The sequence below is a fragment of the Piliocolobus tephrosceles genome, chromosome 6 (assembly GCF_002776525.5).
Source record: "Piliocolobus tephrosceles isolate RC106 chromosome 6, ASM277652v3, whole genome shotgun sequence".
In the NCBI taxonomy this organism is placed as follows: domain Eukaryota; kingdom Metazoa; phylum Chordata; class Mammalia; order Primates; family Cercopithecidae; genus Piliocolobus; species Piliocolobus tephrosceles.
In genome coordinates this window covers 67,932,994-67,960,978 of record NC_045439.1, presented here as the reverse complement: position 1 = coordinate 67,960,978, position 27,985 = coordinate 67,932,994, and the positions used below count along the sequence as shown (strand labels likewise).

The 27,985-nt window shown below is 39.4% G+C and overlaps 1 protein-coding gene across 7 annotated transcripts in view; it reads left to right on the top strand.

Annotated features, from left to right (window-relative positions):
* Nucleotides 1-27,985, top strand: part of MIA2 (MIA SH3 domain ER export factor 2) — a 115,703-nt gene that overhangs the window by 32,153 nt on the left and 55,565 nt on the right. For 5 of the 7 annotated variants that reach the window (XM_023189666.1, XM_023189662.1, XM_023189663.1 and 2 more), the window contains 7 exons: nt 10,780-10,905; nt 13,069-13,090; nt 13,181-13,269; nt 22,942-23,019; nt 25,183-25,293; nt 25,913-25,984; nt 26,831-26,935. In XM_023189666.1, coding sequence (XP_023045434.1) covers nt 10,780-10,905; nt 13,069-13,090; nt 13,181-13,269; nt 22,942-23,019; nt 25,183-25,293; nt 25,913-25,984; nt 26,831-26,935 — 603 coding nt within the window. Of the gene's footprint in view, nt 1-470; nt 889-10,779; nt 10,906-13,068; nt 13,091-13,180; nt 13,270-22,941; nt 23,020-25,182; nt 25,294-25,912; nt 25,985-26,830; nt 26,936-27,985 lie in introns of those variants that run through there. The other 2 variants (XM_023189664.1, XM_023189668.2) reach the window with 2 other exon arrangements.

Sequence of the window (27,985 nt, the reverse complement as noted above, 5' to 3'; positions counted from 1 at the left end):
GCACCGGCGCGTGCCCCGCAGGCCATTTTTCTGACTGGAATGACGGCGGCGGCTGGCTTCCCGGGGCCGCCGGGGTCTCCCGGGGTATGCCGCCGTCAGGGCTTCTGCAGGGCGCAGAGAGCAGGCTCTAGCGGGACTGCGGCAGGAAAGCCTTGGGTGTCGGGGCTGGGCCTGGCGCCGGTCTCTGGGTCGAGGGGACGCGCTGCGCTCGCCCCCAGGGATTGTGCCGAAACGCCTCTAGGAGAAGCCTCGCCGCCGCCACCGCGGCCGCCCGAGGCGGGGGACCTTGGGACATAGTCCTGGTCTTTGGGGCTGTGCGGCTCACAGGACGGCGCACAGTATGAGGGTGAATCCCATCCTCTAGTCCCAAGCCTCTCTACTACCACGGCTAGGTGACTTCGCTAGGTAGAGCGCCGGCCCCTTTAAGAGCGAACGACCGGGACACGTCTGCGAAGCTTGCGCGAAGAAGGGGAAGTTTGCGGCTGTCCGCTCCTCCCCGCCTTCTCGCGGCTGCCTGGCCGAAACCAAACCGAGGGTTGGGGTGGCGAGGACAGGGTGCGTCGCAGGCTTGTGCAAGTCGGGCTCGGACCTGCGCTGCCTCAGGATGTAAAGTGTAACAAGGGGGTCGGGATGGGCAGCGTGGGCCTGTGAGGCCTGTGGGTGCCCGCGTCCCCCAGCTCCCCCCGCAGCCGGCTCCGCAGTGGTCCGCTCCTGTTGCCGGGTGCGGATTCGGGTTCCGGACCGAAGGCTGTGTGTTCTCAGCCGTTTATCTTGGCCGGGACAGGCCGGGGTTACTGCGGCGACCACGAGAGCAGCTTTGGTGCTATGGAGGAGCCCGGGGCTACCCCTCAACCGTATTTGGGGCTGATCCTGGAGGAGCTACGCAGGGTGAGCCCAGGCGCGATGAGTGTTACGTGGCCCAGGGGTCGCGGGAGCCGCCAGGGAAGGAAGCAGTAGATGGGCTTTGGGGTGTGAGCCGCAGTGGTCAGAGGTCCCGAAGCCAGTCCTCGTCTGCTGCCCGGCTCTGGCCTGTGTTCGAGGCAGTAGTGAGGCTCGTAGGGCGCTTGAGTGGTTTTTGTGTGATGGTGGAGGACCTGGGGCTCTGGAAGGTGAAGAAAGCACTTGCTTAGCTGGACTTTGCAAGGATGTAAATGTTTCCCGATTCCTGAAACTAATTAGCCTTTCCGCTATGTTGTTTATTTTGAGCAGGGGTCAGTGACACGTGGTTCCTTCGACTGTGAGAAACTTGAGGACTCTTCCTTTAAATTAGTTACATTTAGTGATGTAACTTTTCGTTGAACCTTGAAAGGACACCTGAGGTTGGGCGGGGAGTTGAAATTTTGATTCTGCATTTTTTTTTTTTTTTTTTGGTAAAGAATGCCCTTTTGAGATGCTCTACCATGAGTGAGTTTGTTCTTCGCTTCTGTCTTAATGTACAGTCTAGAGATAGTCAACCCCCAGTGTTCAAATTTTGTTTTTTTTCAAGTCTAGTTTATAATCATCTTTTAGAGATTTTTCTCCTTAAGTGTTTCTAGGTATCTTTGTTCACATGTGTAGGGGCATTTATGTTGCCGTGTTTTTAAAAACTGGATTAAATCTTTAAAAAGACCACGTAATTATTGAGGCAGTTATGATTATGTTTTCTTGTTATGTGAATTAAAAGTACTGTTGCCATGGTGTTAGTTTATGAGTTCATAGTTTGTCTAGTGCATACGTATATGTATTTAATATGAAAGGAGAACCTTTATGGAGATTCTAAATGGACTAAGACATAGTTTTGGTCACTAGCATCATGTTGTCTGTTAAGAGAAGACCAAAAAAAAAAAAAAAAAAAAGTACAAAGTAGAAACTGATGAAGTGCTTACCTAAGCATACACACAAAGTGCTTGGGAAATTGAGGGGTGGGAGAGAATACATTTTATTGAGCGTTAGGAAAGTCTTTCCAAGGCTGAGCAAATAATTTAAGCAGAGGAGGCATGAAACAGCACAGTGGGTGCAGGGAACTAGGAGCTGTATTACTTAGAGTGTAAAGTGGGCTTAGGGAGTGATGTGCAGTGATGCTTGTCGGAGATGTAAGTAGGTTCCAAGTGCTGTAGGTGTTGGAGAGCTGTTGAAGGCTTTTCCGTGGTCAGGCTTTGGTTTAAAAGCTCTTGATAGTAGCATGTAGATTAGATGTCAGGGAAACAAAACTTGAAATAGGGATTAAGGGAGAGATAACTAACAGTAATAGGGATAGAAAAGAGGGTACTGTGTGGGGAAATAACCTCATAAGAGCTAAAATATATTTGGCTTTATTGATTGCATGTGAAGGGTGAGAGAAAGAGAAGGAATCTAGAAGGACTTCCAGGTTTCTGGCTGTGGTAACTTATTCATGGAGGTAGGGTTTATAGGAAGAGAAGCATATTGTGGGATGGGAGATAATTTCGGATTGCACATTATTTCCCTTTCTTCACTAAAAACAATAATAATCGAGATTTAGTTTTTATAGGACTGCCAATTTACAGAGACTTGGAGAAATGCAGCCAGATTTTGCAGTTTTCTCTAGTCTGGTGTGTTGTATCTTCACCTGCACAGTTTTTTTTTTTTTTTTTTTGCTAAATGCAACTACCCTGGCCTGGAGGCTAGGATGGTGCAACATTGTTCTGCTTTAAAATTTTTTTTTAGTTTTAAAAATTATTTTGTATTGAGATGTATTCACACAACATAAAATTAATCCTTTTATAATGTCCATTTCAGTGCTTTTTTTGGTATATTCACTATGTTATGCAACTGTCAGTACAGTTCCTCAACATTTTTATCACTCCAGAAAATAAACTCTGTACTGATTAGCAGTCTTAATTCCCATCCCTCATCCCTTGACAACCACTAATCTATTTTCTGTCTGTATGAACATGTCTATTCTGCATGTGTCATGTAGTCATACTCTATGTGGCCCTTTGGCTTCTTTTACTTAGCATGTTTTCAAGGCCTATCCATGTTGTAGCATGTAACAGAGCTTCATTTCTTTTTTCTTTCTTTCTTTTTTTTGAGACAGAGTCTCACTCCTGTCACCCGGGGGGAGTGCAGTGGCACAATCTTAGCTCATTGTAGCTTAGACCTCTCCGGCTCAGGTGATCCTCCCACCTCAACCTCCTGAATAGGTGAGACCACAGGCATATACCACCAGGCCTGGCTAATTTTTTTGTATTTTTTGTAGAGACAGGGTTTCTTCATGTTACCCAGGCTGGTCTTGAGCTCCTAGGCTCAAGTGATCTGTCCACCTCGGCCTCTGAAAATGCTGAGATTACAGGCATGAGCCACTTCACCTGGCCCTTCATTTCTTTTTATAGCTGAAAAAATATTCCGTTGTGTGAATATATCCCATTTATGTCATAGTTGATGGACATATGGATTATTAATACTTTTTGGCTGTTACGAATAATGCTGCTATGTCTACAAGTTTTTATGTATGTTTTTAGTTCTCCTGGGTAGGTACCTGGGGTGGAATTGCTAAGTCATATTTACCATATGTTTAACTTTTTGAGAGTTGCCAAATTGTTTTCCACAGAGGTCACACCATTTTACATCCCCACCAGCAGTTTATGAGGGTTTCAGTTTTCTGCATCCTCTCCAACGCTTGTGATTTTCTGTTTTCTTTTGTTTTTAATTGTCACCCTTGTGGGTGTACAAGTGAGTGGTATTTCACTCTGTTTTTTTTTTTTATTTCGAGACCACGTCTTGCTCTGTCACCCAGACTGGAGTGCAGTGGCGTGATCTCGGCTCACTGCAGCCTCCACCTCCCAGGTTCAAAAGATTCTCCTGCCTCAGCCTCCTTAGTAGCTGGGACTACAGGCAGTAACCACCATACCTGGCTAATTTTTGTATTTTTAGTAGAGACGGGTTTCACCTTGTTGGCCAGGATGGTCTCAATCTCCTGACCTTGTGATTCACCTGCCTCACCATGTTGGCCAGGATCGTCTCAATCTCCTAACCTTGTGATTCACCTGCCTTGGCCTCGCAAAGTGCAGGGATTACAGGTGTGAGCCACTGCGCCTGGCCTCACTTTTTTTTGTTTTGTTTTGTTTTTTAAGAGATGGGGGTCTTGCTTTGTTGCCCAGGCTGGAGTGTAGTGACATGATCATAGCCCACTGCCACCTTAAATTCCTGGCCTCAGGGGATCCTCCTGCCTCAGCCGTCCAGAGTGCTGGTATTACAGATATGAGCCACCACACCAGGCCTCATGGTTGTTTTGATTTGTATTTTCCTAGTAACTAATGATGTTGAGCATGTGCTTATTGTTTATATCTTCTTTGGAGAAATGTCTATTCATTTCCTTTTGCTCACTTAAAAAATGGGTTATTTGTCTTTTTATTGTTGAGTCGTAAGCACTCTTTATACATTTAGGGTGCTAGATGCTTATCAGATAAATGATTTAGAAAGATTTTCTCTCATTCTGTGCATTTTCTTTTCACTTTCTTGGTGTGTCCTTTGAAGCATAAGCGTTCTAAATTTTGATTGAGTCCAATTTATCTTTTCTTCTTTGGTTGCTTGTGCTTTTGGTGCCATAGCTAAGAAACCATTGCTTAAGACAAGGTTACAAAGATTTACAGTTATGCTTCCTTCTAAGAGTTTTAGCTCTTACAGGAAGTTCTTCGATCCACTTTGAGTGATTTTGTTTTCATATGTGTTGTGAAGAATGGGTCTAGATTCATTCCTTGGCATATGGATATTTATTGGCTTATTCTAGTATGATTTGTTTGAAAGGACTGTTTTTTCCTCATTGATTTGTCTCAATACTACTGAAAATAATCTACCATAAATTTAAGGGTTTATTTCTGGACTCTCATTTCTATTTCATTGGCCTGTGTCTGTCCCTATATCATTACTACATTATCTTTAAAACATTTTTTTACCCAATGTCTTGATTATTGTAGCTTTGTAGTAAGAAACAGTAGGGAAGTATGAGTCCCCCAATGTTGTTTTTGTTTGTCAGTATTCTTTTTCTTTATCAATATTGTTTTGGCTATGTGGAGTCCCTTGCATTTCTATATAAACTTTAGGAATTCAGTTTTAGGAATTTAGGATTCAATTTGTCCATTTCTGCAAAAAAGGCAGTTGAAATTTTGATAGGGGTTGCATTGAATCTGTACTCTGAACTCAGTTGCTGTAGATCAGTTTGGGGAGTATTGCTCTCAATAATATTAAGTCTTCCAAGCTGGGTGCAGTGGTTCATGCTTGTAATCCCAGCATTTTGGGAGACCAAGGTGAGCAGATCATTTGAGCCCAGGACTTTGAGAGCAGCCTGGGCAACTTGGTGAAACTGTTGTGGTCTTTCTGCTCCTTAGCTCAGCTAGATCTGAGTTCTTGTCTCACAACCAAGAAGAATTAGGCATGCAGACCCCGGAGAGTAGCGGAGTAGTATTTATTAAGTGAAAGGAAAGCTGTCAGCAAAGAGGGAATGCAGGGGGTGGTTCCCCTACCCGAAGGTGGGAAAGTCACCCTGTGTGACTGGGTCTGAGGCCTTTTATGCACTCAGAATGGGGAGTGCATGCTGACTGGTTTGTGAGTATGCAAAAAGGTTAAAGCAAAGACACCACTCAAAGGTGGGCATGACAATGTAGACAACTGATTAGGAGGCCGGGTACGGTGGGTCATGCCTGTAATCCCAGCACTTTGGGAGGCTGAGGTGGGTGGATCACGAGGTTAGGAGTTTGAGACCAGCCTGGCTAACATGGTGAAACCCTGTCTCTACTAAAGATACAAAAAATTATCTGAGCATGGTGGCGTGCATCTGTAATCCCAGCTACTCGGGAGGCTGAGGCAGGAGAATCGCTTGAACCTGAGAGGCGGAGGTTGCCATGAGCTGAGATTGCGCCATTGCACTCTATCCTGGGTGACAGGGTGAGACTCCATCTCCAAAAACAAAAACAAAAACAAAAACAAAAACAAACAAACAAAAAGAAAACATTAGTAAAGGGGTAGGTATATGTAAAATAGGTGAAGGATGGGAATCAATCAGAGGAAAGCATGCCAAGCAAGAGGGCAAGTTCTCAATCTGGTCCAAGGATTTAACTTGTAGCTTGGCTTTCAAGCTTTAAACTGTCTTTGGCTTGAAGTTGGGGTTTCACTAGGGACCCACTCCTATCTGCCTAAGCATTTGCCTGCCTCCTGCCACTCTCAAAATCGTGTCTCTAAAAGAAATACAAAAATTAGTTGGGCGAGGTGGCGTGTGCCTGTAGTTGCGCTGCTTGGGAGGCTGAGATGGGAGGATCAGCTGAGCCTGGGTAGGGCGAGGCTGCAGTAAGCCAAGATCACACCGCTGCACTCCAGCCTGGGCAACAGAGTCAGTCCCTGTCTCAAACAAAGAAGTCTTCCAGCCCATGGACATGGATTGGCTTTACATTTGTTTAGGTCTTCCTTAGTTTCTTTCCACAATGTTTTGTAGTTTCAGTGTGCACTTCTTTTGTTAAATGTATTCCTAATAATCTTACTTTTTTGATGCTAATGTATATGGAAATGTTTTCTTTATTCCATTTTCAGGTTGCTCATTGCTATTGTATAGAAATTCAACTGATTTTTCTATGTTGATTTTGTATTCTGCTATTTTGCTGAACTTATTAGCTCTTGATAGTTTTTCTATAGGTTCTTTAGGATTTTCTCTCTATGTTGAATAGCACTGTCATCTTCAAACAGTTTTTCTTCTTCCTTTCCAGTCTGGATGCCTTTTATTTATTTTTCTTGCCTAATTGCTCTGGCTAGAACCTTCATTACAATGTTAAATACATGTTGATAGAGTGGATGTTATTGTTCCTGATCTTAGGAGAAAAGCTTTTTTTTTTTCATCATTAAGTATGATGTTACCTGTAGGTTTTGCATAGATGTTCCTTGTCAGGTTGAGGAAATTCCCTCAAATCATACTTTGTTGAGTGTGTTTTGTTTTGTTGTTGTTTGTTTGGGACAGGGCCTCACTCTGTTTGCTGGAGTGCAGTGGCATGATCGTGATTCACTGCCGTCTCAACTTCCTGGGCTCAGGTGATTCTCCCACCTCGGCCTTCTGAGTAGCTAGGACTACAGGCATGTGCCACCATGCTTGGCTAATTTTTGTTGAATGTTTTGATTATGAAAGGGTGCTAGATGTAGTCAAATGCTTTTCCTGTGTCTATTGAGATGATCATGTGTTTTTTTTTCTCTTCATTTTCTTAATATGGTTTATAACATTATTATATGTTAAACCAACCTTGCATTTCTAGGATAAATCCCACTTGGTCATGGTACATAATCCTTTTTATATGTTGTTGAATTTGGTTTGTCAATATGTTTTTGAAGATTTTTGCATCTGTAGTCGTAAGATGTATTGGTGTGTTATTTTCTTTTCTTATGATGTATTTGTCTGGCTTTTAGGGTAAATACTGGCCTCATAGAATAAGTTAGTAAGTATTTCTTCCTCCTATATGTTTGGGAATAGTTTAAGAGTAATTGGTGTGAATATTTTATCTTGGAGAAGTGTACCTTCATGGAACTTTGTGTTTTAATCAAGTATTTACAGGGCCTGCATATTGACATTCTTTTTGTTATTAATATATATCATGCTTGAGATTAGATGAAAAACAATTTTAGTTCATTCTTAATATATTTTATCAACTTGATTAATTGATTTTTTTTAAAGCTACTTGATCTTGAACCCCTTTAGTACTTACGTTTTGGAAATGAAATAGATTTTAAGTGTTCTGTGGTTAGTCACTACCTTATTTTATGGAGGGTTACTCTTGGGGGGGGTTACCCATCACCCTTTCAATTCCAGTTTATCAGATTACATGTAATTCTGTATTATATTTGTTGATATTTGAGAAATTTGGTTGTTCTTTCTATGTTTTTGTGAGATAGGGTGTTATGTTGTAGATAAAATTTAAGGGTGAAAATCTCCTTGAGAAAGCTGGAATAATTTAGACCAGAGCAATGAATTTGAGATGAATCCTTTAGAACTCAGTTGCTTTTTTTGTTTTTGAGATGGAGTCTTGCTCTGTCACCCAGGCTGGAGTGCAGTGGTGCGATCTTGGCTCACTGTAGCCTCCTCCTGGGTTCAAGCAATTCTTGTGCTTCAGCCTGCCTAGTAGCTGGGATTACAGGCTCATGCCACCATGCCCAGCTAATTTTTGTATTTTTGGTAGAGACGGGGTTTCACCATGTTGGCCAGACTGGTCTCAAACTCCTGACCTCAAGTGATCCGCCCACTTTGGCCTCCCAAAGTGCTGGGATTATAGGCTTGAGCCGCTGTACCTAGCCAAGACTCAGATTCTTTGCTTTTCTCCTATCTACCACATCTAACCAGCTCAAGGTTTTATTTTATTTTTTGTTTTTAAAGTCTTTTTTATTTTTATTTTTTGTAATCCCAGCACTTTGGGAGGCCAAGGCAGGTGGATCACTTGAGGTCAGGAGTTTGAGACCAGCCTGGCTAACATGGTGAAACCCTGTGTCTACTAAAAATATAAAAACGAGCTGGGCATGGTGGTGGGTGCCTGTAATCCCAGCCACTCAGGAGGCTGAGGCTGGAGAATTGCTTGAACCCAGGAGATGGAGGTTGCAGTGAGCCTACACGGTGCCACTGTATTCCAGCCTTGGCAACAGAGTGAGACTCTGTCTCAAAAAAAAAAAAAAAAAAAAGGTTTTAATATGGTTTATAACATTATTGTATGTTAAATCAACCTTGCATTTCTGGGATAAATCCCACTTGGTCTTGGTACATAATCCTTTTTATATGTTGTTGGATTTGGTTTGTCAATATGTTTTTGAGGATTTTTGCATCTGTAGTCGTAAGATATATTGGTGTGTGATTTTCTTTTCTTGTGATGTATTTGTCTGGCTTTTAGGGTAAATACTGGCCTCATAGAATAAGGAAGTATTTCTTATACTTCCTAACTTAAAAAAAAAAAGTTTTTTTTTTTTTTAAAATCCCTAATTTCAGTGTTTCCTTAATCCCCCACCCCCGCCCCCCTTTTTTTGAGACAGAGTCCAGAGTCTTGCTTTGTCCCCCAGGCTTGAGTGCAGTGGTGCCATCTGCAACCTTTGCCTTCCAGGTTCAAGCGATTGTCCCACCTCAGCCTTTCTAGTAGCTGGAACTACATGTGCCTGCTACCATGCCTGGCTAATTTTTGTATTTTTAGTAGAGGCAGGGTTTTGCCATGTTGGCCAGGCTAGTCTCGAACTCCTGGCCTCATGTGATCCGCCTGTGTTAGCCTCCGAAAGTGCTGGCTTGAGCCACTGCGCCCGGCCCTAGCTCAATGCTTTAAACTAGAATTTACCATGCCCTTTTAGAGGAGAAGAGCTGATAAAATATGATTGAATCAAAGAAATATTATTGCACTGAAGATAATTACATGTTTGATCTGAGAGATGCTTTTGAAATTGCCTTTTAAAGTAGAGTATCATAAGTCATACTGATTACACAATTTTTGAGGTAGTGTGCATCTTATGTGTGAGTAAGTTAGCTAAAAGTAAGATGCTTGGAAAATGCGTAAACTGTGAAGAAAACTTTTCTCACTGGTATTATGTATTGAATGCCTTTTTCCCCAATTGACAAAATAAGTATTTTAAAAAATCATTAATTGCCTGTAATGATACTAGATTTCTGCGAACTGGTACCTAGGGTAATGTAGGGAGAGGCAGAAGCAGAGATCAGGGTAAAGGGATATTTTTTAGAAGTGTAATCAGGTTTGTTTGCTACAGGTTAATGAAGTATAGATAGTACCTTAGAAGGAGTATATATTTGGATTAGAGTTATAAAAGATTTTGGAGAGGAAAATAACTATAAACAGGAAAATAACTATAAACACTGTTCTTATAGGCAGAAAGGGCCTAAAAGGAAGATTTGCTGTAGACGTTTAGGGTTAAAGCCTGAAAAGAATCAAACCCAATCATACTTCAGATTGTTCTTAAAATGGCATTTTTCTTTTTTCACCTTACCTTTCCCCTTTTCTTTTTGATCGAGTGATATCCTGGGCCTGGTAACAAAGAGCAGAATAACCCCATTAGGTAAGGATGAGTAATGAACTGACCCAGAGAAAGGTGAAATATAGAAGCAACAGCAAAAGCCTTAGGCTGTGTTGTGCTGAAGGTCTGCTATGGGGAGAAGTAATGTGGAAAGGCCATGGTCAGAAGATCAGGACCTTTGGAGGAGATAATAGAAATAATTACCCTTTATTGAACACCTATCTGGCATGTTCAAACAGCATTATTCTCATTACACGTAAGAGAGGGACCCGCAGAGGTAGGGTGGAGAGATTCAAACTCCAAACCCAAAGCTCTATCAGTGGTGTTCAAAACTTTTTTTTTTTTTTTAATTTTTTGAGACAGGTCTTACTTTGTTGCCCAGGCCGACTTTGAATCAAAGTTTTTATTTTTAAAGCTGCAAATTGATTTTTTCTTCCTGTAAGGAAATTGTGTATTAGGGAACTGATTATACTCTACAGATAAAACCTAAACTGGTTGAAATCAGGGTAAGAGTACCTGAACCCCAGGTCACTCAGTTTCTTTCTCTGGCCTTCTCTTATTCTCATCCTTGGAAGCTTTAAGGCACCTCTGTAGAACTCCAGTTTGAATATAATTGCATTTCACCATACTGCTGTTCTTTACTTGGTGATAGTGATTGAAAGTTGCCAAAAAAATGTACTCTGATACCTTCTGTTTCTATGTTAGTCTGGTAGCCCATTTTGTGTTGACCACATAAACTTGTACCTGTGTTTTGTAATCAATATTTTTATCAAAAGTGCATTTTAAAGAACTTAACTTTTCTTTATCTTGAAGGTTGTGGCAGCATTGCCTGAAGGTATGAGACCAGATTCTTATGGTTTTCCATGGGAATTGGTGATATGTGCAGCTGTTGTTGGATTTTTTGCTGTTCTCTTTTTTTTGTGGAGAAGTTTTAGATCGGTAAGTAACCAGTGCTATACTAAGAGAATGTTCATTCTGTCACTGGGCTGAACAAATAATATGAGAAACTTACTTATTTGTTATTTTAAGGAAACAAGTTAGAAACTACATAGGGATTCAGAGTCCTTTTTTTTTTTTAGAGATGAAGGTCACGAATGAGAGTCAGGCCCAGTGCTGTGGCTCCCACCTCTAATCCCAGCACTTTGGGAGGCCAAGGCAGACAGATCAGGAGTTTGTGATGAGCTTAGGAGTTTGTGACCTGGGCAATGTGGTGAGACCCCATCATTACAAAAAATACAAAAATTAGCTGGACATGAGGACACTCGTCTGTGGTCTCACTCAGGAGGCTGAGGTGGGAGGATTGCCTGAGCCTGGGAAGTCGAGACTGCAGTGAGCCGTGATTGCAACACTGCACTCCAGTCTGGGTGACGGAGAGAGACCCTGTCTCAAAAATAAAAAAAAGAATTGAGGGTCTCGTGTTGTTCAGGCTGGTCTCAAACTCCTGGGCTCAAGTAATCCTCCTGCTGGGCCTCGGAGTCTTGGGATTATAGGTGTGAGCCACCATGCTTGACTGAGATCTTTTAATGTAAGATTTTTCATATATATATATATATTTAAAGAGATGGAGTCTGACTATGTTGCCTAGGCTGTAGTGCAGTTGCTATTCATAGATGCAATTATAGTGCACTACAGCCTCAAACTCCTGGGCTTAAGCTATCTTATCTCAGCTTTCTGAGTAGTTGTGACTACACAGGTCCATGTCACTCTGCCCAGCTTCATCTTTTTTTAAATTCTGGGAAATTTTATTTATTTTTGAGACAGGGTTTCACTCCTATCGCCCAGGCAGGAGTGCAGTGGCACGATCTTGGCTCACTGCAATCTCTGCTTCCTGTGCTCAAGCCATTCTCTTTCCTCAGCCTCCTGAGTAGCTGGGACTACAGGTGCGCACTAGTATGCCTGGCTAATTTTTGTATTTTTTTGTAGAGATGGGTTTCACTGTGTTGCTCAGAACTCCTGGCCTCAAGCGATCTGCCTGCCTCAGTCTCCCAAAGTGCTGGGATTATAGACGTTAATCACCACGCCTGGCCTAATTTTGGGAAATTTTTAATGCATTTTTGGGACTGCTATTTTTCAGATGTTGGCCCTTCTACTTCTGACTTCCCTATCTCTTAACTTCTATTTTTCAATTTCTTTATGGTTTTCTATACCTTTTGAGAGAGTTTCTTAATCTGAGGAACTGAAATCTATTCTTCATCTATACTCATTTTAGAGTATCTTGTCTTTTAAAGGTTTTCCCTTTTAATTTTATCTCTATCCATATTCCGCAGATGATTGAAGTCCTCATTTCTTTTCTACTTGTTTGTGTTACCTCAACCCTAAGGCTGATCCTTTTACAAATGAATTCCCCCTGCTTCATTATTTGAGAGAGAGGTTAAGGAAGAAAAAGGTTTGGTTTACTGTTTCTTTAGTCAGTTCAGATCTATGGCCCTATGGTAGTGTTTCTCAGACTGTTTTATTTAGGATATTAGCATCAGGGGATATGATAATGGGGCTTCTTGAAATTATTTTTTTAGGGTCAAATATGTTTGGGGAGCAATGGGTTGCAAGTATCTTTAGAGTAAAGTTATTTCAGAGCATTTTAATATGCTAATTCACAATGTGAATCTTCAATAGGGAGTCTTTATTTAATAAGTAGTATTTCGGCTGGGCTTGGTGGCTTACGCCTGTAATCCCCACACTTTTGGGGGCCCAGGCAGGTGGATCACCTGAGGTCAGGAGTTCTAGACCAGCCTGGCCAACATGGTGAAACCCTGTCTCTACTAAAAATATGAAAATTAGCTGGGCATGGTGGTGGGTGCCTGTAATCTCAGCTGCTCAGGAGGCTGAGGCAGAGGAATCGCTTGAACCCGGGAGGCAGAGGTTGCAGTGAGCTGAGATCACATCATTGCACTCCAGCCTGGGTGACAGAGCAAAACTCTGTCTCAAAAAAAAAAAAAAAAAAAAAGGAACATTTATTTTCTCACTGGAAACAGAATACTTTTGGCTTGTATTTATACTAAGGCAATAAGAAACCTGTATTTTTAAGTTGGGAGAAGTTAAATAAATTGATTTATTTGAGAGTATATTTGTTTTAATGTAATTTTTGTTAAAAATTTGTTTCAGGTTAGGAGTCGGCTTTATGTGGGTAAGTTATTTTTTCTGCTTTAACTCTCATTGTTGTGATGTAAATACTTATAATAATTTACTCATGATAATATTGACTTGACTCTTTTAGGAAGAGAGAAAAAGCTTGCTGTAACACTTTCTGGACTAATTGAAGAAAAATGTAAACTACTTGAAAAATTTAGCCTTGTTCAAAAAGAGGTAAGATATTTTTGAAAATAATATTCATGTTAGAGTCAGAGAACTTTATACTTCTCACTGTAGGTACTTCTGTGTAAATTTAAGATTATGAATGCTTTCTTTGCAGAGTATGAGAGTTCTCTTGCTCTTCATATTCAACACTTAACCAGTCTTACTAATTTTAACCGTTGTAGTAGGTGTACAATGGTGTCTCCTTGTGCTTTCCTTTTGAGTTTTCCTGACTGATGAGGTCGAGCACACAAACACATCCTCTGCATGTGCACATTTCTGGTATCTGTTTGTATATCCAAATGTTCTCTTTTCCTAAAGACAGCAGTCAGACTGGATTAGGGCCCACCTTAACAACCTTATTTTATTTTGACCACCTCCAAAGGCCTTGTCTCCAAATATAGTCACATTCTGAGGTACTGGGGTTGGAGCTTCAACATATGAATTTGTGGGGACACAATTCCGTCCATAATAGTCTTTGATCCATTTGAAATCAGATCTGCGATGGTGCAGTTGAGGGTGTGTGTGTGTCGTGTCGAGTTAACCAATGCCATTTATTGGAAGGACCATCTTTTCTCTGTTGTTCTGTAGTGTCATCTTCTTAAGTCACTGAATATATGTGAGTCTGTTTCTGTTAAATCTTCCATTTTGTTGGGCTTTTTCTTGTTTGTTTTTTGCCAATAACATACTTTTTTATATCCTGTAGTTTTATAATAAGTCTTAGTATCTGGTATGGTTAATTTACAGTTCTTGGCTATTATGAATAAAGTTACTGTGAACATTCTTCTACAATTTTTTTTTTTGTGGGCATGTATTTTCATTTCTCTTCAGTAAGTAGTATTGGAATTGGTAAGTCATTAGGGCAGGTAGTATAGTTTAACTGTATAAGATAAGAAACTGGTCGGGTGTGGTGGCTCACGCCTGTAATCCCAGCACTTTGGGAGGCCGAGGCGGGCCTATCACGAGGTCAGGAGATCGAGACCATCCTGGCTAACACGGTGAAACCCTGTCTCTACTAAAAACACAAAAAAATTAGCCAGGTGTGGTGGTGGGTACCTGTAGTTCCAGCTACTCGAGAGGCTGAGGCAGGAGAATGGCGTGAACCCGGGAGGTGGAGCTTGCACTGTGCTGAGATCATGCCACTGCACTCCAGCCTGGGTGACAGAGCCAGACTCCGTCTCAAAAAAAAAGAAACCCTTCTGGCTATTTTTATCATTTTTTCTTTGTTTTTGGCTTTCAGCAGTGTTACTATGATTTGTCTAGGTGTGTTTTTTTTTTTTTCCTGTTTATCCTTATTGGGGTTTATGATGCTTCTAGAATCTGTGCCTTAATGTCTTTTATTAGTTTAGTTTTTTTTTTTTTCTTGAGATAGTGTCTCTCTGTGTTGTCCAGGCTGCAGTAAGTGGTGTGATCTTGGCTCACTTCATCCTCCACTTCCTGGACTCAGGTGATCCTCCCACCTCAGCCTCCTGAGTAGCTGGGACTACAGGCATGCGCCACCATGTCCAGCTAATTTTAAAAAATTTATTGTAGAAATGGGGTTTTGCCATGTTGCTCAGGCTGGTCTCGAACTCCTGGGTTGAAGCAGTCCTCCTGCCTTGGCTTCCTAAAGTCCTGGGATTACAGCTGTGAGCCACCGTGCTCTACCTTTTATTAGTTTTGAAATGCTCTTGATTGTTACTTTTCCACATACTGTTTTTGCCCTTTTTTCTTCTTTCTTTCTGGGACTATAAAAATGGGTATTTTAACTTTTTATTCTTTCTCATCTGTCTCTTATGTTCTTTTCTGGGATTTCCATCTTTTTGTTTGCCCACACTTTAGTCTAGACATATTCTTCTTTAACTTCCATGTTACCAATTGTTTTCATTTATGTCTAATCGTCTTTTAAACCATCCGTTGAGACCTTAATTTCATCTCTTGCCTTTTTCAGTTCTGCAGTTTTATTGTGGCTCTTTTTGTAGTTCTTTTTCTCTGGTACAATACTATTTTTTAGTTCCATTTACATTATGCTCTCTTATTTTTGTTTTGTTTTGGTTTGGTTGTTTTTTGGAGACGGAGTCTCCCTCTGTCGCCCAGGCTGGAGTGGAGTGCAGTAGAGCGACCTCGGCTCACTGCAGTCTCTGGCTCCCAGGTTTAAGCGATTCTCCCGCCTCAGCCTCCCAAGTAGCTGGGACTACAGGCACACGCCACCATGCCTGGCTAATTTTTTATATTTTAGTAGAGATGGGTTTCACTGTGTTGCTCAGGCTGGTCTCAATCTCCTGAGCTCAGGCAATCCACCCGCCTCGGCCTCCCAAAGTACTGGCTTACAGGCATGAGCCACCATGCCTGGCCTATGCTCTCATTTTATTTATTTATGTGTTATTTTTATTTTCTGATTTTCAGACACCCGCCAACAAATGTGCTCTCCTATTTTAATGTCTACTGCATTTTCCAGTAGTCTGTTTCTGGTGCTAATTTTTTTCTCTTGTTTCTTAGTCAAGTCTTGTCCTCTTGAATGCCAGGTTATTTTATGTCAGCTGTCAGTGATAATATAATAAAAACTGTAGAGATAATTTTGAAGCTGTGAGTGCTGTCATCTCTCTTCAGTAAGGATTTACTATTGCTTTTCATAGGCAGCTAGGCTAGGGACATTAGAAATTTTAGATAACTTTATTTATTTGAGTTTCTTTTTTGTAAAATAAATTTTATTGTATATATTTAAGGTATAGAAATTTCAGATAATTTTGAGTTTCTTTTTTGTAAAATAAGTTTTATTATATATATTTAAGGTATAAACATGTTGAGATACATATATAGTAAAATGGTTACTATAGTGAAACAAATTAACGTATTCTTTATCTCTCAGTTACCCATTCCCTGCCCACCCACCCCCCAAGGGCAACTGTAATGTACTCATTTAACACAAATCCTGAATGCAATACACTATTATTAACTATGGAACTCAGTTGAAATCTTTTAACTTGTTCATCCCACATGTTTTCTTTTCTTTTGTTGAAACAGGGTCTCATTCTGTCACCCAGGCTGGGGTGCAGTGGCATGATCTTGGCTCATTGCAGCCTCTATCTCCTGGGCTCAAGTAATCCTCCCACCTCAGACTCCTGAGTAGCCACGGCTACAGGCACATGATACATGTTTGCCTGATTTTTAAATTTCTTGTAGAGATGGGGTCTCCCTATGTTGCCCAGGACAGTCTCAAACTCTGGGGGCTCAATGATCTTCTCGCCTCAGCCTCCCAAAGTGTTGGGATTACAAGTGTGAGCCAACATACCTGGCCATATTTTCTACTTTGTATATTTTGACCTACATGTCTCTGTTTCCTCCCTCCCACCCAACACTGCTAACCACTGTTTTATTCTCTATCTCTATATATTTGACCTTTACAAAAATTCCGCATGTAAGTGAGATCATGCAATATTTTTCTTTCTATGTATGGCTTATTTTACTTAGCAAAATTCTAGGTCCATCCATGTTGTAACAAATGGCAGGATCTCCTTTTTATGGCTGAATAATATTCCATTGTAAATATATACCACAGTTTCTTTATTCATTTTTTCATTGATGGATACCTAGGTTGTCTCCATATTGGCTACTGTGAATAATGCTGCAGTGAACATGGGCGTGCAGCTATCTGTACAAGCCGCCAATTTCATTTTTTTCGGATAAATATCTGGAAGAAGGTTTGCTGGATGTAGTAGCTCTATTTTAAATTTCTTTAGGAGTCTCCATACTATTTTCTATAATGACTGTACCGATCTACATCCCTGCCAATAGTGTAGGGCAAGCCCTCAATGTCCTTGATAGTTTCTTGAAAATTGACTTTAAGTGAAACAATGTATATACTGAACTCAGTTTTTTCCCCCTCATCAATGTTATAATGAAACAATGTTGAAGAAAACAATGTAATTCAAAGGACAAAGGACCTGCTCTATGCCTTTCTCTTGTCTAGAAAAAAGGTTCTCTCTCTTTTTTTTTTTTTTTTTTTGGAACTTTTATTTTCAGTTCAGGGGTACAAGTGCAGATTTGTTACATAGGTAAACTTGCGTCTTAGGGTTTTGTTGTAAGGTTCCCTTTTCTCCATAACTTCACAAATATTTTTTGTCTCACTTGTCTTTTTGATAATAGCTATTCTAACAGATATAAGGTAATATCTCATTGTGTTTTTGATTTGCATTTCCTTGATGATTGGTGGTGTTGAACACCATTTCATATACTGTTGGCCATTTTTATGTCATCTTCAGAGAAATATCTGAGTCCTTTGCCTGTTTTTTAATCAGGTTATATGTTTGCTTGCTGTTGAGTTGTATGAGGTCTTTTAAAATATTGCATATTAACCCCTTATCTGATATATTTTTTCTCAATCTGTAGGTTGCCTTTTTATTGTGTTTACTTATGTGTGTATATATATATATATATATGTTTTACCTTGCAGCTTCGCCTCAAAGGAACTTTCATTTTATTGTTTCTTTTGCTGTGCAAAAGCTTTTTATTTTGATGTAGTCCTGTTCACTTATTTTTTGCTTTTGTAGCCTAAGTTTTTGATGTGATATTCAGTAAATTATTGCCAAGGCCAGTGTCAGGGAGCTTTTTCCCTGTGTTTTCTTCTAGGAGTTTTGTAGTTTCAGGTTTTATGTTTAGGTCTTTTGTCCACTTTGAATTGATTGCTATGTATTGTATAGAATAAGACTTCAATTTCATTCTTTTGCATGTGAAATCCAGTTTTCTCAGTTCCATTTGTTGAAGAGACCATTCTTTCTGCATTGTGTATTCTTGGTACCCTCTTGAAAATTTGACCATATCTATTTGGATTTATTTCTGGGCTCTCTGTTCTGTTCCACTGGTCTGTGTATTTGTTTTTATACTGGTACCACACTGTTTTTATTACTACAGCTTTGGAATATAATTTAAAATCAGTTAGTCTGATGCTGCCAACTCTGTTTTTCTCAGAATTGCTTTGACTCTTTGGGATCTTTTGCTATTCCATATTAAATTTAGATTAAAAAAATTTCTGTGAAGAATGCCATTGAGATTTTGGCTGTCTTTCCATTTCTTTGTGTGCTCTTCAATTTCTGTCATCAATGTTTTATACTTTTCAGTGTATAGATCTTTCACCTCCTTGGTTGAATTTGTTCCTAAGTATTTTATTTTATTTTTTGATGCTGTGTAAATAGGATTGTTTTCTAGGTTTCTTTTTTGGCTAGGCCATTATTTGTGTATAGAAATGACATAGTTTTGTTTTGATATTATATCCTGCATCTTTACTGAATTCAGTTATTAGATCTGTATTTTTGATGGTATCTTTTGGGTTTTCTACATATAGGATCATGTCATTTGCAAACAAATAATTTTACTTTTCTGATTTGGATATCTTTTATCTTTCTCTTCCTTCTTTCCTTCTTTCAGTTTTTTTTTTTGAGACAGGATCTCACTCTGTTGCCCAGGCTGGAGTGCAGCAGTGTGATCTCAGCTCACTGCAACCTCTACCTCCTGGGTTCAAGTGAGTCTCCCACCTTAGCCTCCCAAATTGCTGGGATTGCAGGTGTGCACCACCATGCCTGGCTATTTTTTTTTTTTTTTTTTTGTATTTTTTGGTAAAGAGAGGGTTTCATCATGTTGGACAGGCTGGTCTTGAACTCCTGACCTCAAGTGATCTGCCCACCTTGGCCTCCCAAAGTGTTGGGATTATAGGCATGAGCCACTGTACCAGGCCTTTTATTTCTTTTTCTTGTCTAATTGCTCTTGATAGTACTTCCAGTGCTATTTTATTTTTGTTTTTTGAGACAAGATCTCCCTCTGTTGCCCAGGCTGGAGTGCAGCGGCATGGTCATGGCTCACTGCAGCCTCAGCCTTCCAGGTTCAGGTGTTTCTCCCACCTTAGCCTCCCAAGTAGCTGGGACTACAGGCATGCGCCACCACACTCAGTTAATTTTTTGTGTTTTTTTTGTAGAGATGGTGTTTGGCCAAGTTGCCCAGGCTGGTCTCAAACTCTGGGGCTCAAGTGATCTGCTCGTCTCAGCCTCCCAAAGTGCTGGGATTACAGGTGTGAGCCACTGCACCCAGCCCTTCCAGTACTGTTTTGAATAGAAGTGTTGATTGTGGGCATCCTTGCTTTGTACCAGATCTTAGTGAAAAAGGTTTCAGTTTCTCCCCACTGATGATGACATTTGCTGTAAGTTTTTCATAAATGGCTTTTGTTATGTTGAGGAACTTTATTTCTTTTTCTTTTTTCTTTTTTTTTTAATTATTTTTAAAATTTTATTATTATTTATTTATTTATTTTTTTGAGATGGAGTCTTGCTCTTTCACCAGACTGGAGTGCGGTGGCGTGATCTCAGCTCACTGCAACTCTGCCTCCTGGGTTCAAGCATTTCTGCTTCAGCCTCCTGAGTAGTTGGGACTACAGGTGTGCCCCACTACACCCGGCTGATTTTTTGTATTTTAGTAGAGATGGGGTTTCACCATGTTGGCCAGCATGGTCTTGATCTCCTCACCTTGTAATCTGCCTGCCTCGGCCTCCCAAAGTGCTGGGATTACAGGCATGAGCCACTGTTATTTAGTTTTTTGAGACAAGGTCTCACTTTGTTGCCCAGGATGGAGTGCAGTGGCATGCTCATGGCTCACTGCAGCCTCAACCTCCTGGGGTCAAGTGATTCTCCCACCTTAGCCTCGCTGGAGTAGCTAGGACTAGAGGTGTGTGCGACACCAAGCCTGGCTAATTTGTGTATTTTTGGTAGAGATGGGGTTTTGCCATGTTGCCCAGGCTGGTCTCAGACTCCTTAGACTTCCTAAAGTGTTGGGATTATAGGTATGAGCCACCATACCTGGCCGGAACTTTGTTTCTATACTTAAACTGGTAAGAGTTTTTTTAATCAAGAAATGATGTTGTGCTGGACGTGAGGGTGTGTGCCTATAGTCCCACCTACTTGGGAGCCTTAGGTGGGAGGGTGGCTTGAGCCCAGGAATTCAAGTCCAACCTGGGCAACATAGTGAGAACCTATCTCTCAAAAGAAAAAAAAAAAATGGATGTTGAACTTTGTTGAATGTTTTTTTCTGTGTCAATTGGTATGATCATGTGGTTTTTCTTTCAGTCTGTGAATGTGATGTAGCACATTAATTGATTTATATATACATATTTTTATTTTTATTTTTTTTGAGACGGAGTCACTCTGTCCCCCAGGCTGGAGTGGAATGGCGCGATCTCAGCTCACTGCAACCTCTGCCTCCCGGGTTCAAGCTATTCTTTGGCCTCAGCCACCTGAGTAGCTAGGACTACAGGTGCCTGGCTAATTTTTGTATTTTTTAGTAGAGACAGGGTTTCACCATGTTGGCCAGGATGGTCTGGAACTCCTGACCTCGTGATCCGCCTGCCTCGGCCTCCCAAAATGCTGGGATTACAGGCGTGAACCACTGTGCCTGGCTGATTTGCATATATTAAACTGGCTTTGCATGCCAGGGATACATCCCACTTGATCACAATGCGTAATCTTTTTGATGTATTGTTGATTTCAATTTGCTGATATTTTATTTAGGATTTTTGCATCAGTGTTTTTCAGAGATATTGACCTATAGGTTTGTTTGTTTGTTTATTTTTTGTGGTTTCTTGGTCTGGCTTAGGTATCACAGTGATGCTGGACTCAAAATGTGTTAGGAAATATTCCCTCCTGTTGTTTTTCTTGGAAGAGTTTAAGAAGTATTGGTAATAATTCTACTTTGAAAATTTGGTAAAATTCAGCCATGAAGCCATCTCTTCCTGGGCTTTTCTTTGTTGGGAGGTCAGATTAATAACAGATGGAGATATTTGGAAGCTGAGCCTCAGTTCAGAGGATTAGTCTGTTTTTGGTTTCGACTTTGTTATAAGGTAGGCAGGTTTTTTTTCTTCTTTGTTTTTTGAGACAGTCTTGCTGTGTCACTCAGGCTGGAGTGCAGTGGCATGATCTCGGCTCACTGCAACTTCCGCCTCCTGGGCTCAAGTGATTCTTGTGCCTCAGCCTCCCGAATAGCTGGGATTACAAGCACACATCACCGCGCCCAGCTAATTTTTGTGTTTTTAGTAGAGACAGAGTTTAACCATGTTGGCTAGGCTGGTTTTGAACTCCTGATCTTGTGATCCTTGTGATCCAGGCTCCCAAAGTGCTAGGATTACAGGTGTGAGCCACTGCGCCCATCCAAGGTACCAGTTTTGCTTGGTAAAGATATTAATTTCCTTTTGCTGCTGTAACAAATTACTGCAAACCTAGTGGTGTAAAACAACACACATTTATTCTCTTACAATTTTGAAGGTCAGAAGTCTAGAACTAATCTTTTAAAAATTATTTTGTTGTAGAGATGGGATCTCACTATGTTTCCCAGGCTGGCCTTGAACTCTTGACCTCAAGTAACCCTCCCCCCTCGGCCTCCCAAAGTGCTGGGATTACAGACATGAGCTACCATACCCAGCCTTAAAACCAATCTTAGGGGCAGAAATTAAGATAGCAGCAAGTCTGTTTCTTTATGCAATGTTCTAGGATAGAATCTGTGTTTTTGTCTCTTACATGGAGTCTACCAACATTCCTTGTCTCATAACTACATCACCCCAATTTCTGCTTCTATCTTCATATCATATCATTCTTTTCTAAGTTTGGTCCTCTTGCCTCCTCCTTATAAGGACCCCTGGCATTATATTGGGCCCACCAAAATAATTCTGGATGCTCTTTCCATCTTAAGATCCTTTATCACACCTGGACGTTCTGGGGTAGAATATCTTTGGACAGGTCATTGTTTAGCCAAGGACAGGGTTCATCCGAGTTGGCAGGTCTTGAACTCCCAAGTTTTTTTTCTCAGTTTCGATTCTTCTGAAATCTCTGCTGAGTTTCTTAGCCCATCAGCTTCTTCTTCTAGGAGGAATAGACATGCCAAATACTAGACTTGCCTTTCTGAGGATTCCCACTTCTTTCACAAATTCTCACTGTTTTGATAACTTTCTGAGGCTTTCAGACAGATACTGTTTTTTTTTTTTTTTTTTTTTTTTTTTTTTTAGTATTTTCATTAAGCTTTTCTTGTTCTTGCCAGAAAGGTGGATCCAGAACAACCTAGTCTTCAATTTAATCACTTTTTTTTGGAATAATTGAAGTGCATTTTGCCAAATGTTATAGCATTATATCTTTTATTGTTCTTTTCATTTTTTGATGGCTGTTCCCTACCTTTTACAGATTTTTATATTCCCCACTTGCTATATTTGTTGTATGGTATGAAGTAAAAGTGAAAAGTGTTGATGGTCAGTTACTATAAATTTCTCTTTAATGAATAGGCTTAAAGAAAGGGTTTACTTGTTGTGGCCATAATTCGATAGCTTACATAAAAATACGCTCTTTGAGTACATCTTTGGATAATCTTTAGTACAATCTTACCATTAGAATTTTTACCTCATTTTTAGTAAAAGATGCTAATATGAGTTATAGTCCTATGTTCTCTGAGAAGCAGACTTTACTCTTATAGGTGAAGTTCTGACATTTGTTGCCTGAGCTAGTGGTCTGTGATGTGTTAGCTGCTCTGGCATTGTTATAGTGGTCAGATTTGAAAAACTTAAAGCTAAGTAAATCCAAGTAAACTTAATGTACGGATTCTGTCTGCTTCTTAGGCATCTATCCAGACAAGATTTAGAATAAAATTGGTAGAGTTTTTACTTGTGCTGTTGCTTTGTTTCAGTATGAAGGCTATGAAGTAGAGTCATCTTTAAAGGATGCCAGTTTTGAGAAGGAGGCAACAGAAGCACAAAGTTTGGAGGTAAAAAATCAAATGCTATAATTTAAAAGCTGGGAAAAAATGCTAAATAACAAAAACTTTAAAAATGTGTTGTCTGGAAACTAACTGTTTGAAAGAAATGTGAAAGAGCATCTCTGGATGTTAAAACTTAAAGAAGAAAATTAATATAGGACATGGGACAATAGTAGGTAGCATAAAATATTATAAAAATTTGAGCTTTTATTGCTAACTTGTTTTGAGTCAGGCATGTTTATGGTCAAGGAATCAGGAGCTATAGAGAAACTTCATTCTGTCAGTCCTGGGAAACATATTAAGGTGATCATTCCTTTTTTGACTCAGTTTGCTCTAGAAAGGAGAAATAAGATTCATTTTTACAAACTTAGGAATAGTTGGCAACAAGAACTTGCGTAGATTATGACAGTATTTGCCTTTACTTTCATCTTGAGGATATTAAGAGCTAACTAGAATTAGGCCAGAGGCTTATGTTATAAGTAATGGTCCGTTGGTAAATGTTTAACAACTTTTTTTAAAAAACCAGCCTTATTTGTAGCCATTTGCTGAGTTCTGTAGTATGAATACTTCCACCGTGGCCAGTTTCAAGCTACCAACATGATGTCACTGAATAAGGAGTCTGGGAAGATAATGCTTAAAGGAGGCTTTCCTGAGCCAAGTGTCATTTGGTTAATTTTAAGGAAAGAGAGTATGGTAATTTGTAATTTAGCTAAACTAAGACTGATTAGGGTAAGTGATGGGAATGCCTTACTACTGTTTAGATATGGATGTGTTGTAAAAAGCAGAGTAGTGACAAAAGTTACCAGAGGACTCCTGCATCTGCAAATATTAAAATAGAAAACAGTAGACCTTGTACCTTTGATAAGTGTCCAGTACAGTATGGCAGTTCTCAATCACTGCTGTCCATAATCATCAGAAACTCTTATTTGTTATGATTCAGAATTTTCTGGTAGAGTCCAAAGGAAGTTATAAATTGGATTCCAAATAAGTTTCTTGATATTTTCTTCACTTGTTGTCTATTACTGTCTTCAAGAAGTTGTTGAAATTATATTTTATTTGCTGACCCTCTGTCTTAACTACTCTTCCAGTAGTAATTTATTAGTTTGATAAAAGAATTTTAGAAGGCATTTGGCTTGCTAACAGAAGAGCAAAAAGTAGGTAGCAAAGACATTTACTCAAGCTTCATAATATCGAGGATAAAATATTACACACTAATTTATTTTCAAGGTAATGAATTATTATAGGAGTAAAATTGGCTGAATTTTTAGCTGCATTCAATATTTTCGAAAATCTTCTATTTTAGTAATTTTTTAGCATGGTATTTTCAGTAATAGTAATCATAATTGAATTCAAACTATAATGTAATGCAATTTAAAAAATATGATAGCTGAATCTGTACATAAAATCAAACCAATAGAGTAATTTTGATTCAGGTCAGGGAATTCCTATAATGAAATAGTCAAATTTGGGGTAATATGTATAAACAAGTTTTTAAATCACTGTAATATAGTATGTGTTTGTTCTGCTTTTATTTTGGCCTGCATTAAAATCTTTGAATCTTTTGGTTTATTTTTCTTTAACAAGTTTGTTGAAGGATCACAAATATCAGAGGTATGTTTATTATAGTATTTAAAATCCAGTTGGAATAATCCAATAACTAATCATTTGAAATTAAAAAGATCATAGAAAATAGGTCTTAATTCAATGTGGAATATTATCATGAAGCAGCGTTGATGGTTTTTTAGTTGATTTTTTATGTCATGCCTTTAATTATATTAAATTAGGTTTATTTCTCATTTTTTTCTTTATAATGTTTTTAAGCGGAGGTTGGCAAACTGTGCATAGTGGGCCACTTTTTTTAATAAAAAATTGTATTGGAACACAGCTATGCTCATTCATTTAGGTATTGCTTTTGTTTCTCACTACAATGGCATAGTTGAGTAATTGCGACAAAGACTGCATGGCCTATAAGCCTAAAATATTTATTCCCTGGCTCTTTACAGAAGTTTGCTGACCACTGCTACAGTTGCTGTTATTTTGATATTATAAAAATGAGCAAATATATAAATGAAAGTTATTTAACTTACAGTACATATTTTTGATTATGCTCATCTGATTTTCTCTAATGAAAAATTCTTATATCTGTTTTATAAAGTTCGCTTTCTCTCTCAGGCAACCTGTGAAAAGCTGAACAGGTCCAAGTCTGAACTTGAGGATGAAATACTCTGTCTAGAAAAAGAATTAGAAGAAGAGAAATCTAAACGTTCTGAACAAGATGAATTGGTAAGGCTTTTTTATTTGAGGAGAATATAAGAAAAAGAAAGTTACTGAGCTTTACAAAATTAATATGATAGCGGTTAAAGTATTACATTTTTGTTAAAAATGTAAAGAATACAGAAGGTTGTAGGGAGCAAAATTTTCTAGATCCACTCTTTTCACTTCCCCTTAGATGTTACTGTGTTAAATTTCTTGCATATTTTCATAGAAAATTTCTATATGCACTATGCAAGTAGCTCATGTAAATAAAAACTGAATCATCATGTACATAGTGTATATTTGTAATCACTTAACGTGTATATTAACATAACTGTTTCTTTTAAAAAACCTATCTCAATGAAAATCTTGATGTAGATGAGATTATTTAGTAAAACATGTTAGTGGACTTATCTTGAGCCTATATAACTTAAATGTTATGAAATATTAAAGTTGATATGAGATATTATAGTTATGTAATGTTCATATAAAATCCCTTTAAGCATATGGCTAAATAAACTGAGAAGGTTTCTTAATTTGAGCTGTCGCTTATGGAGCAAAATTGTTAGATTAACAGTATATCTAATATTTATGGTATTTTGGAAACTAGAGTTTAGTAAATATTTATTGCCTGATACTGTCTTTCTAGATGGCGGATATTTCTAAAAGGATACAGTCTCTAGAAGATGAGTCAAAATCCCTCAAATCACAAGTAGCTGAAGTAAGTTGAATTAGTCTAGTAGGTCTGTTGCTTTTGAAAATCATTTTAATTTAATTTTTTTAAATTAAAAAGATATAATAGTAGAATTTGAGATATAGGGGATCCCAGGTGTATATATATATATATATATTTTTAATAATACCTATATGAATGAGCATGGCTGTGTTGCCTAGGCTGGAGTACAGTGGCATGATCTTGGCTCACTGCAACCTCCACCTCCTGGGTTCAAGCAATTCTCCTGCCTTAGCCTCCTGAGTAGCTGGGATTACAGGCATGTGCCACCACACCTGGCTAAGTTTTGTATTTTTAGTAGAGGCGGGGTTTTGCCACGTTGGCCAGGCTGGTCTTGAACTCCTGAGCTCAAGTGATCAGCCCACCTCGGCCTCCCAAAGTGCTGGGATTACAGACATGAGCCACCACACCCAGCTTGTATTTTCTTTTTTACATGAAGTACTTCAGAAAAGTTCATCTTTTCAATGGATAAGTGTTTGTTGAGCTATTACTATATATTGAGGACTGGTTGCTTGACACTTAACATTAATAGACAAAAAAGTCCCCAGGAAGCTTAAATTTTAGTAGGGGAGACAGAACAAATAGTTATCAAAATTTGCTGCACAGTGCATAGAAAGTTAAAAGAGGTTTGTCCAAGGTCACATCGTAGCAAGTTAGTGGGAGAGGCAGGACTAGACCTCAATTCTAGACAGCCTTTTTTCTGCTATACCGTGCTGCCTCTGCTGTTAATATTGGCATGGTTTTGCCTTTGTTTAATTCTGTGTGCTAGGGAGTATGTGTAAAGATGTGTATTAAATTAATTGTTACAAACTTGATATTTTTTGTTTTACTTAGGCCAAAATGACCTTCAGGATATTTCAAATGAATGAAGAACGACTGAAGATAGCAATAAAAGATGCTTTGAATGAAAATTCTCAACTGCAGGAAAGTGAGAAACAGGTTTGTGCTCTGTAGGGACTCTTCAACTTGTGAATATCTAATTATAAATATTCTTGGCATCCTCATGACTGACCCATGCTAGGGACAAGTGTAGGCTTTTCCCTGAGAGCACGAGAGTGGGACAGTCTCCCTTACATATTTCAGTGTCTGTCTCTTTTGTATAGTATACCAAAGTGTATACTTTTGGCAGCCTCTACCCCCAGGGCAGGGAAAGTAAGCCAGGGCATTTAGCATTTTGGTAATCATAACCAACTTAAAACCAGACTGAAGGGGTACAGAGAATGCGAATGAGGATTATTGAAGTTATAGATCTGGGACCTAAAGATAGAAGCAGTTCTGGCGGCAGATCACATGAGGAGGTGGCATTTGCCCTGTTTCTCGCCCACATACATGGATACTCCCAGGTATATTTCTTCTTCTGCTTTGCCAATGTAATTGTAACTTTTCAGTGGGAAAATTTTTCAGTGATTAAGTTATTATAATTATCCAAGTATTACTCACACCAGAGCCACATTGGTTTTTTTTTTTTTAAAAGACGGGGTCTCACTCTGTTGCTAGCCTGGAATGCAGTTGTGTGATCTTGGCTCATTGCAACCTCTGCCTCCCAGGTTCAAGCAATTCTCCTGCCTCAGCCTCCTGAGTAGCTGGGACTACAGGCGCGCATACAGGCGCGCGCCTCCATGCCCAGCTAATTTTTGTATTTTTAGTGGAGACAGGGTTTCACCATGTTGACCAGGATGGTCTCGATCTGTTGACATCATGATCCGCCCGCCTTGGCCTCCAAAAGTGCTAGGATTACAGGCGTGAGCCACTGCGCCTGGCCTCGTGGTTTGTTCTTATTACATATTCTGTCTTATTCAATATTTTCCTTAAAGTTAATAATTGTTTTGTTTCTTGTATACTTATCTGGTTCATCTGTACACGGTCTTCTAGAGATACAGGTATCTTATTCATGCCTTCAAATGCTTTGTTTAATCTGTTAATTTCGTTTTCTTTTTCTTGGAGCAGTTTTTTTTTCTCGGGCCTCTCTTGGTTTAATAAGAACTTACT